At 34.5% G+C, this 11179-nt stretch overlaps 1 protein-coding gene across 3 annotated transcripts in view; it reads left to right on the top strand.

The window, feature by feature from the left end:
* ANK3 (ankyrin 3) overlaps positions 1-11179 on the top strand; it is a 556993-nt gene that overhangs the window by 545433 nt on the left and 381 nt on the right. For all 3 annotated transcript variants that reach the window (XM_025049361.1, XM_025049362.1, XM_025049363.1), the window contains one exon: positions 1-227. This exon is cut by the window's left edge and continues 25 nt beyond it. In XM_025049361.1, the coding sequence (XP_024905129.1) occupies positions 1-227 (227 nt within the window). The remainder of the gene's footprint in view (positions 228-11179) is intronic.

Below are 11179 nucleotides of genomic sequence, written 5' to 3' on the forward strand. Positions count from 1 at the left end.
AGGAAACTCTGAAACCAAAAATACATGGATATGGTCATGTTGAGGAACCAGCATCATCATTAGCAGCATATCAGAAATCTCTAGAAGAAACCAGCAAGTTTGTAATAGAAGAGCCTAAACCCTGTGTGCCTGTCAGTATGAAAAAGATGAGTAGGACTTCTCCTGCAGATGGCAAGCCAAGACTTAACCTCCACGAAGAAGAGGGGTCCAGTGGGTCTGAGCAAAAGGTATGTCATCTAGTTATTCAGTATGCTGTCCTTTACTGAAAGTACCAATGTTTTGCTTCTTTGGATTAATCTTGTAGCACTTGGCCAAAGGTTCTTTTCTATTTCCAAATTATCAGCGTGTGATCAAAAATCGTAACAGTAATACTGGAGCAAAGAAAATACTGAGTAAAACATATGCTATTTGATCATACCTTCCCTCATAAGGTAGGAAAAGGAATAAGCATCTGTAGCCATTTTCCAGAAGGAAAAAGAACTTCAGAGAGACTAATTTAAGGTCTAGTATTATTTTGTCTGGGATTTAGGTTTCCTAGCTCCCAATGCAGTCTTCTTTCTTATGCAAGGAGGTGATTATCCTGACCCTTTCTGATTCTTTTGTGTAATTTAAAGAGTTTATAGCATGTGACCCATCTAAGAGTTCTACTCTCTGTAAGGTCTGTTGTCTGAAAGTATGTTTGAAAAATTGAAGAAACCAAGTTCTTAAGCCTGTAAATGAGGTTGGGTATATACCACAGTTGGTTGACAGCATTTAGAAATTTAAAGTCAGAAGTGTTATCTTAATAAATTTTATAATTATAAAATATAAATCTTAATATTCGTTTTTAATAATTTTAAAACCTACTGCTGTAGAATGATTTGCTTGCTCTTTGTGGTACCATCTAATAGTTTTTTTTTATTTTTTGAGGTTTATCATTTTTAGATATTTTTAAAAAGTTGAAATTATGAGTCGGAGGGATATAAACAGTAAAAATCAGCTGTATTTCTTACATTTTTTAACTGCTTTTTGCTCTCAAATTTTGTGTTTCATGAACTATACAATAGATAGTTTGAGAGTTATACATCTTTGGAATAGTAGCACTTGTCATTTTCCCTATAACATCTAGTTTACTTAAGCTCTACCATTGTGTTTTAGGTAGAAAAAAGCCTTTTGACAAATGAGTCCCTGATTTATCTGAGGTTTTAAAAAATGTGTATAGTAAACTCCCAGTCACTCAGGAGCTAATTATCAGCTTAATTAATCATATCCTTTCATTTTTCCTTCTGCAGGCTATCTTTTGACCATTTTCCTGCTTGTTAGGGGAGAAAGTAACAGGAAGTAAAATTGTCAGGCCTTTCTGTAGTTTTGAATTCAATTTCTGTCTTTTAGTTAACTTTTAGTATATGTAAGCAGTATGACTTTTAATAGAATGCTCCTTTTTAAAATGAGCCCGCAAATATAAGGAGACGCAATAACATACTGATGTTTTAACCGTGAAAATTTATTCCGCAAAAGCCTATTAAAATCAATAGAGAAGTTCTGAAATCAAATTATAAATAAGCACTTCTATGTACGTACTTGTACATATATATTGGTGATTGGGGAAGCAAGGAGAAGGCATGCAGAGGGTTTAAAAACAAGTTTTAACCCTCAAAGGAAACTCAGCTGAGTTCATCAGTCATGGGAAATAATTACTATTAGAAAATGGTTGTGAGATTTCTTTTAAGTGAGTTTGTGCCTTTGGTATTGGTCACTGGTCCCAGTGCATAAAGTCTTCATGACATAAAACTTCATAATGGAGGTCAGCTTCACAAGAAATCCAAAGGAGTTCAGGTTGTGCCTTTTGTGCCTAGGCCATAGTATATAATAGCAAACAACTAGGTCATCTGCTGTATGAGTTCCGAAAACAGCCCCCTTTTTGTCCCCTAAATGATCAGGTCAAAAGTCCGGGTGCGGCTCTTACACGGATGACTGTCTGCTGTTACAAGGTAAAATTCTGCCATTTTTCCACCTCTTTTCATGCAGCAACCATTCAAGGAGTACTGAGAAAATTTCGGTTGTGCTCCTAGTTACCCTCTTTACCAATTCCTAGAGCATTCTCTAAAAGGAGTCCTGAGGAGATCCCGCTACCACCTTCTCTCTACCCTTCACCTTAAGATGAGCAAAAACTCCAGAGAGAGAGAGGAAACTGAAACAATGGCCACTTTTTCTTCATGTGAGGCGCTGGTCTCAGATGATTCTGGATAGAATTATGATATAATTAACATCTAGGTTTGTCATTAGTGTTTGCATTAACATGTATTCTTCTGCTTTTAAATATACCAAAGTGAAAACTTTTCCCCAGGTTACAATTCCATGTATGGATAATCAGATTGAATTTTCTCTTCTGCTTCATCTAACCTGTTAATCTCTGAATGCTGACTAGTAATTCTTTTCTTTAACTATGAATTCCTCTTACCGCCTTTTTGAGCCGTTGCAGGGCCTCCCTTCATAATACTTAGGTCATTCTCAGTGTCCCGAATTTACAGTCTTTTTCTAAAAAGCTTTAAAAGTAATAAGGAACTTAGCCAATATTCAAGAGTAAGAAACTCAAAAACTGTTTCCTTTTGACATATTATTCAGTATGCTATTTTGTTCAGATGAAATTTCCCACAAAGTCAAGGTTGATATTACTATTTGTAAATAGTTAAGTTTACCTCTGGTGAAAAATGGCCTACTTCGTGATCTGACTGACATTTCATAAGTCACTTTAGTACTTATAACTCCCATAACAATTTTACTTGTTTTTTCCTCATTTTTACCAGTACTGCCATTTATTTCCTATGAGTATTAAATACAACTTCTGTCTCCAGGACTATCAGATTTGAGATAACCAGTATACTTAGAAAATACCAGAATTATTTTCAGAATTCCATCATTAAAATTTAGAAATAAAATTATTCAGTAAATACTTTCACCATGACACTTAAGTAGAATCCAAAGGTACTTTTCCCTTTGAATTATGAACTATTTGCCACTTGGTGGTTTTTCCGTGTTCCTATTCTTATTGCCTAAAGATTAAGATTTGTGTAATTACCGTATTCTGTCTGTACCATATTCCTGTCTGTCAAATGTTTTTTCTGTTCTAATTTCATATCAGTTCTTTAAAATAAGGCTTTCACATGTTTTACATTATTCCTTCATTCATCTGAATAAACTCTTACTGAGTACCAATTATATGTTAGGTACCAATTATGCTGATACAAACCTCCCAATAGAAATATATGTGGCAAGTTCTGCTGATATAAATTCTTTACTTTTTCTAAAGTTCAAAATAGCTTTTGACAAATTTGTCAGATCTGACCAAAGTTTCATAAAAATTGGAAATACTATGCCTTTTTCTGTAGATCAAGTGAAACATGGCCTGGACTATAAGGTTATACATTCAACTCAAATGTATATAGATTTAAAACTAGTTTTAGTGAATATTGTTTTTTTCAAACTAATAATTAGCATGTAGTTTCTGACAAAAAAAAGTCTATAATTGTTATTTTTAATTTATAATTTAATTACCTTGGTCTTTATCATATATATGCAGATAAAGACCAAGCTAATTAAACATACACACATTTATGCATATATATGTGTGTGTAGGTAACATATTATATATACTTTATATAGTATATATACACACAGGTTAATTTTATTTAGATTGCTGCTCAAAATTTTCTTCTACTTTTTTAAAGATTTTCACAAATATACATCATGGTTTTCCTTAGGGGGGAAAACCAGCAAGTAAGAGTAATTATTTTTTGATTTCCCTTCTCAGAATGTCTTTTATTTTAAATGTGATGGTAAATTATACTAAAACATGCATTTATCAGGACTTGAAACACAGTGACAGTGATTCAAGCTCAGAGGAAGAACGGAGAGTCACTACCCGAGTTACTCGCCGGCGTTTGATTATAAAGGTATCCTGTAGCCGGATCATTATGGGGCATCACCGTATTATTAGAAAGTTCTTTCTTATGGTTTTGAAAATTCAGCATGCATAACTAAATGGCTCTATGTTGTTTGTTTGCACATTTGAAAGCTTATAAAAACAACGAAAAGCAGAAAGTCATGTTGCATGGTAGTGAGTAGTCTGTCTAGACCTGACGATGTGACATTTGTATCCTGTTTTCCCTGTGGAAGTGTTAAATGTATGAACAAAGATTCTGTCTTGGTGGGAGAATAGTCCATATCAAATGAAATGTTCAATTAAAACCCAAGAGGCTGTGATGAGGTAAGGTAAAGAAGATAGAGAATGAAAGAATTAAATTCATACTGCCTTAACAGTTGTGAAATGAAAATCAGTTATTCATTATCAGTGAGTGAGAATTTGGAGTTATAGCCTGGCATGGATGTATGTGACATCATGCAAATCAAGCAAAATTAACTTGACTAACAAAAAAAATCAGGCTGTATTTTTTTAAGTATAGGAAGCAATTTTTACTGGAAATGAAAAATATAATTCCACTCTATTGTAGCATAGTTGAACACTATGAATTAATTGACTTCCCCTAGAAAGGCCTTTTGAAGCACTAAGCTCATGTATGGTAAGGTCCAGCAGAATATTTCTCACAGTCTATTGTTTGTCTTCATTACTCGGTCTTTAGAGAGATCTTTCTTGATGACAGTTTCCTAGTTCTCTGCACTCAATTATTCTGTTTTCAACAAGCAAGACTCCGAATGTGGTCCAAATAACTTGAGGCTCTTTGGTTGGCAGCTCTGGAGAGAAAGAAGGGAAAAGTCTATTGAAAACCATTTATCAGACCTTTCATCCATTTCCAAAGTGTCAGGTGACCCAACAGAGAGCAGAGATGTTGGCTAAGGTATCCAAAATTTCTTAATCCTGCTACTGTACTTTTCATGTAGATCAAATGAAAGAAGAGAAGAAACTCTGCTCTAGGACAGTGTTTCTAAGACTCATTTTCTTAAATTATCTGCAAATCAACCTTGAACTTAATAGGGAGTGATCTTTGAAAAGTTCATGGAGGCAAGCCAAATTGCGTATGGGTGTCTAGTATATTTGCAAGTATTCAACCTGCTATCTATGATGTCCCCATAATCACTTTCTACATGTTCCTGGAATTGGAAGAAAGAGATAATTTGGTTTTATGAAACAGTTAAAGCCATATCCTTTGCTATTCCCATAATCGATATCTTCAATAAATAGTATTTTAAAGTGTGAAACCTCTAGAAACAGCTCACCAGCCAATGTCTTATAACTTACTTTTTATGCTTAACGTATGACACACTCATGTTGCATCCAAACCCACACCTCATTCCTCTATAATAACGGTCCATTATAGAAGCTGACTATACATAAGATAGAAGAAAATTAACATACTCTACAATAACACAAAGTGGAAGGGCGGAGGGTAAAGAAGTTTTACTCTGAAGAATACAAAAACAAAACAAGAAAAACATCACAAACCCCCAAGTCAGTGAGAGTTCTTTCTTTTGGTCTCCTAGCTTCTAGACATGCATTATCAAGTTAGCTTTCGTTCAAGTTATTATATATTTGAGCTTAATATATAATTTGTAACATTTTTTATTAATAACAAATTTAAAAGGCCCAAATACACTATGATGCTATAGGCTTCCTAAAATAAGAAGAGTTGTTCTCAAATACCCACTTCTTAAAGTGAGTGTAATTTTAGAGAGGTTAAGTGGAATCATCAGAGAATGAGTTTCATAACTGGAGTTTTATAACATTGTATCCACAGAATCACTCACATAAGCTTTGAGAAATGTCTTTATATGTGACAGAGAAATCCAAAGCTAAAGAATAGCTGTAAGTATAATTGGAAGCTACAGGTATAACAAAAATCTTTATAAATTCCATATATAAGAATCATTCTGGTAAATATTTTTCTGTTCAGATTTTTGGGGCAGTTGAAAAGGATCACAATTTTATTGTTTTCTCTTTTTCCCATGTTAGAATCTTTCAAATGTAAAAGAGCTTGGGAGGATATGATAGATGTGACATGGGTACCATCTCTGTTGAAAACAGAAACTGAGATTGTTCAATATTAGAAGCACTTCTTTTCCTAGGTAACGAAACTGAGGATTGGAGATGAGTCAATTTATCCAGATTCACAGCAGGGCAATAGCAGTTCTGGGATCACAACCTAATCCCTAATCCTCTGGTGAAGTGTCTTCTACCTGCTTTTTCCACAGTACTATATTCTTTCTCTTCCAGAATAAGAAAAGGAAGAATTTCAACTTAATTTAAAAAAAAAAAAAGAAGAAGAATTTCTCCTAGAATAAGTTAGGCACTTGGCCATTTAGACCTTTCCAGTGCCATAGAAGAGGGCTACATTGGCCTGTCTTTCCTGAAAACTATTCGATGGGACTGAAATGCTAGGAATTTGGCCTACTTCATGGAGGCCATCCAACCCTAGACTGAACTAGCATATTTATACTGTTTACTATAGTAATCCCCCCAGCACTTAGAATGGCAAAGCTGAAAACTATTTTGGGGTGTTTCCATCCCTCTCAGAGCTAACTTTGGAAGCAGTAGGTATGCGCAGGATTCCATGACCACAAGTCTAGGCAAATTTGTCTTGTTAGCTTTTCAATTTGTATGATAAGGGGGTTGAAAATATAATTTTATAATTGTTCTCTTTAGTTTCATATGTAGACTTAGAAATGAGTCAAATTAACAAACTCATTTTTTTCCAGATCTTTAAATTTTACATTCATTTATTTCTATACAATCTGATGTCACAGTGGTTTCAAATGCTTAGAAGCAGTTTAAATAAAGTAACCAGTCCTATGAGCCTGTTTACATCATTTGCCTAGGAAATTCAATGATTAGAAAGGCAAAAACCTTAAACCAACTCATCAAAGCTAAACTGTTGTAAAATTTGGTAAAATTCAAATAACTGAATTTTCACTATATAGGTCGACTTTTTATTTCTTCTTTTGAATCTTTTTTACTTATTTTCAAAATAAGAGTTTGTTTTCTTCCAACTAAGCAATTCAGAAGTATGTAAAGCTTGATCTACCCATTCCATTTCATAAGCTTCAGATTGATATCTATATATGTGTGTATATGTTATGTACACACACATTCCCAGAAACTGGGTTTTTCAGAATATAAAAATGGATTATACTATACATATTGCTTACTAACTTGCTAAGTTATATATATGGCATATATATTGGCATATATATATGACATCCGCCCCATTTTTTAGAATGTTGAAGTTTTAATATTATGTACATGAAAGCAAATTGGTATATTTTATATTGTTATTCTTTCATTTTATTCAAAAAGTTAAGTGGAGAGAAAAATTATAGAATACAAAACTTACAGCAGGAGTTAAAGGGAAGTACAGCTCGTCATTAAGGTGGCCATCAGAGATGCTACTGTAATACCATATGTGCTATAGTTTTCCTTTGACATAGGAAAGAAAAAAGTGGGAGAAGTATTGCCAAAGTAATGCCATCAACAAGACTGGGGTTGGGGAGCGAATTTTGTTTACTTAAAAGTACAAATTGTTTTCAAGAACTTTAGAAACTTATTAGAGATTTATTTTTTCTCATTAAGGAGAGGTCTCCAAAGACCTCTCCTTAGTAACACCTGGTCTCTAATATATTTGACAAAATTAAAGATGGATGAATTTTTTTTTAATGTATTGTGACTCCTTACTGTTTTTCCTATCTAATCCACTTGAGTTTCTACATAATCAGACAACTTATGTTGTTATTTTGGCCTTATTAAAGCACCAATTGGCCATCTAAGGTTAAGAGATGGATCTATACCTTTAACTATGCATAAACAGTATGAATTTTCAGTAGGAAACAATGAAAAAGCTTACATACTAGAATAGATCTCAACAACCTATATGGCTTATTATTTATAAGAAAGGCTTTGCTTTTTTCTAAAGCTATTTTATAAGCATATTTATATATGCTTATAAATATACCTACTTCATATTCCTTTCAAAGACTGGCATCTTTCCCCACAAAACAAAACAATCCATTCCTAATATATCCAATAAGATTCTATTTTACTTGATTTTCCTGAGATCCTCAAATTGTCTAACACTCAAAGAACTAGACATCTCCAAGAGTTAGCTCAAAAATATTTCATTTATTCAGTGATCAAACTATAGTGAAGCCTTTCATGACCTTTTAATGGCTTTTCTGCTGTCTTTTATGCCTTTCTTTTTAAAATAAAATCTTTTTTACCTAAATATATTAAACCAACCATATTAAATAGATTTCAGTGCATTTAGGCACGAGACCTCTACATTTTTCCAATTTCTTTCCTTCAGCTGTGCTAATTGAAATGAATCATAAGCAGGATTCGAGGTGAACTAAACATGAACAGCAAGAAACATCTTGGTTTTTTTTCGCCCCACCTCTGTACCACAATGAGGTAAAATGACTCATAAATCCCACCCATTGTCATGATCTATCAACCCACAATCTATAATACAATCTATAAAGTCACTTTGAAAACAGAATTTTGTTAGCAAAATAAAATAGTTTTTAGTCTTGACTCTGTCATCTTAAACCAGAACCGCCTTTCTACCTGTTTCAACAAAGAAATAGAATTTTTACCACAGTGGGCACTGACATAATGATCATGACAGTAACACTGAAAGAGCTAGAATCCTGCCTCTCCCAGAAATGCAGCTGTTTTTTGTGATCTGCCACTTTTCCTGTAAAACCACCATTGTATAGAACTACAGTACAGTCTCCTATAGCATTTTCCAGGTCACCTTTTCAACAAGAAGTTTGACTAATAGGCAAAGATGTTTATCCATGTTCTCCAAAACTCTAAGGGGCACTAACCTAAAGTTGAACACCAGTGAAGAAGGTAATGTGTTTTGAGTGGTTTTTCTTATTATACAATCATAGAGCTAATTGAGAGAGATTAAGGAGCCATCTCAATCTACAAAGCTGCCTATAAGTAGAGAAGTATGAGCCTACCTTGGAGAATGAAGCATTTATTCCATTTTTTAAACTCACCAGAGGAAGATCTTTTCACAGTTTCCCCTTCTAAACCAGACAGCAGTCACCAACTACCAGATAATACCTTAAATTCCTTTAGCCTCAATCTAGTCGTTTATTTGTCCATAGCAATGGGGATTAGATAGTCATCACATAAAACCCTTTCACTTGAAAATACTATTTTGAAACTACTTAATCGGACAGTTATTTTCATTTATTTAAGACCTAGGAAAGGCTCAGTCTAAAAAACTTTCCCGAACTTTTCTCATGGTGCTTCAGAAAACATACATATTACCTTTAGCAAATGAATTTTTAAATGGAACTAACAAAGAATGATAGGATAGTACCTTAGTTGGAGTATTATATTTAATTCAAATGAGACAAAATGTAATCCACAAAAATGATATGAGATTTGGTAGGACTAATGAAGAAATACTATACTGAAAGTGAGATGCTCTAATTAGAGCCCTATTCATCAACTAAATTTTTTTTCAGCAAATGAAACCTTTTTGTTTGTAAAACAATGTGTTACTGCATTCTACACTTAAATATTTTCAAATTCGTCTTCGTGGAGTTTGTTGCTAACCATCATTCTTGTTACATATGTGAGGTTTAACGCTTTGATTGTTGTCGACTGCTAAATAACCTTTAGATCAGCCTTTCCCCTTGCACTGGAATAGCAAATAGAATCTAAGCCTTTTCTAAAACTCCTCAGAGCATGTGTGTGGTATATGGAGTGGCGTGGAGATTTGTCAGTCTTGTATGTTGCTAATCTCTATGCCACATCCTTTAGGGAGAGGAAGCAAAAAACATTCCTGGTGAATCTGTCACAGAAGAACACTTTACTGACGAAGAAGGCAACCTCATCACCAGAAAAGTAATCATCATTGGATTTCATGCTTTTCTTGGAATTTAGATGTCCTACTATTTGTTTGCTGTAGTGTCACCTCTTGAAAGAGAAAACAGGAAAATCTCTACTTTTCACTATTGCTTCCTACAGATCACTCGGAAAGTAATAAGACGAATCATTATCCCGCAGGAGAGAAAATGCGATGACGTGGTAATGGAGAGGGACTGCTAAAGAAAGTAGAGGATAAAAGCTTTGTGAACTGTCTGCTGCTAACAGGCTAGCATCTGCAGTGTGGCAGCTTGAAGCGTTTGCTGCTTCTGATATCTTGTGCATTTGATCAGGGTCAAAGAAAAAGACTTTTCTTCCTAACATTCTTTAACATTATATACTTCCACTGTCTTCAGAGATTTCACAGAGAGAAGTTCATTTATGGAGGTCAGAACATGCTGGTTCGAGCTTCCAAGAGAAGATAAAAGCCCTCTACCACCACCCAATCCCTCGGCAGTGCCCCGCCCCTGCCCAGTGCCTGGCCTGCAGCCCAGTGCCTTCTGCAACACGGATGGAGAGCACTGGTTTCCAACCAGTACACAGGGTTTAAATGTTAGAATGGCAAAAAGTTCAGTTCAAGACCCTCGCATCAAATCTATATATTTTCCCTTTACAGTGTATTCTGTAGGGACACCTGAATTCCCCATCTGTACCTGAGTAGGATTCTCTTCCTCTTGGAGTTTATAACAGCCTGTTTCCAATAGGACAGTTAAAGAACTAAACTCACTACTGAACAGCGTAACTGAGCAAATGAATCTCCATCTCCCCGAGAAAACATTTCTAGTTCTTTTTCATCCTTCTTCTCAGATCTTTAACCTTCCCATTTTAAAAATAGAAACTTCAATAGCCTATGTTTACATTTTTTAAAAAAGTGAACTGAAAACTTCTCAGAAAAACTAAATCAGAAAATTAGAGAGGCTACTATGTTTTCCATTATAAGTAGGGTAAAAGCTGCGTATTTGTACAAAAACTTTGCTCTCAGAGGAGCGTGTCCCTGGTGCTCAGTGAAGAGAGGTCTTGTTTTATGGAAGATGGATGCCTGCTTGGTCTGGAATAAGAGGAGGAGTTGGAATTCCACAAGTTAAAAAAATGTCCCTCACAGTAACAGCATTTCCACAGTGTTAATTCATGATTACTGCTCTACTGAGAACCTTGTCTCATTATAGCAGATCACTTAAAATTCTGCTGACTTTAGAAGGCATAAATTATAATTTACTAATATTTTTTATATTTGGGGTTTGAGTGCCTTTAGAACTTTAGCAGTGGTATCTTCTTACTACAGGAAATGGAGAGGCTGCTCTTTTTTTT

Source organism: Pteropus alecto, unplaced genomic scaffold (genome assembly GCF_000325575.1).
Source record: "Pteropus alecto unplaced genomic scaffold, ASM32557v1 scaffold155, whole genome shotgun sequence".
Classification (NCBI taxonomy): Eukaryota; Metazoa; Chordata; class Mammalia; order Chiroptera; family Pteropodidae; genus Pteropus; species Pteropus alecto.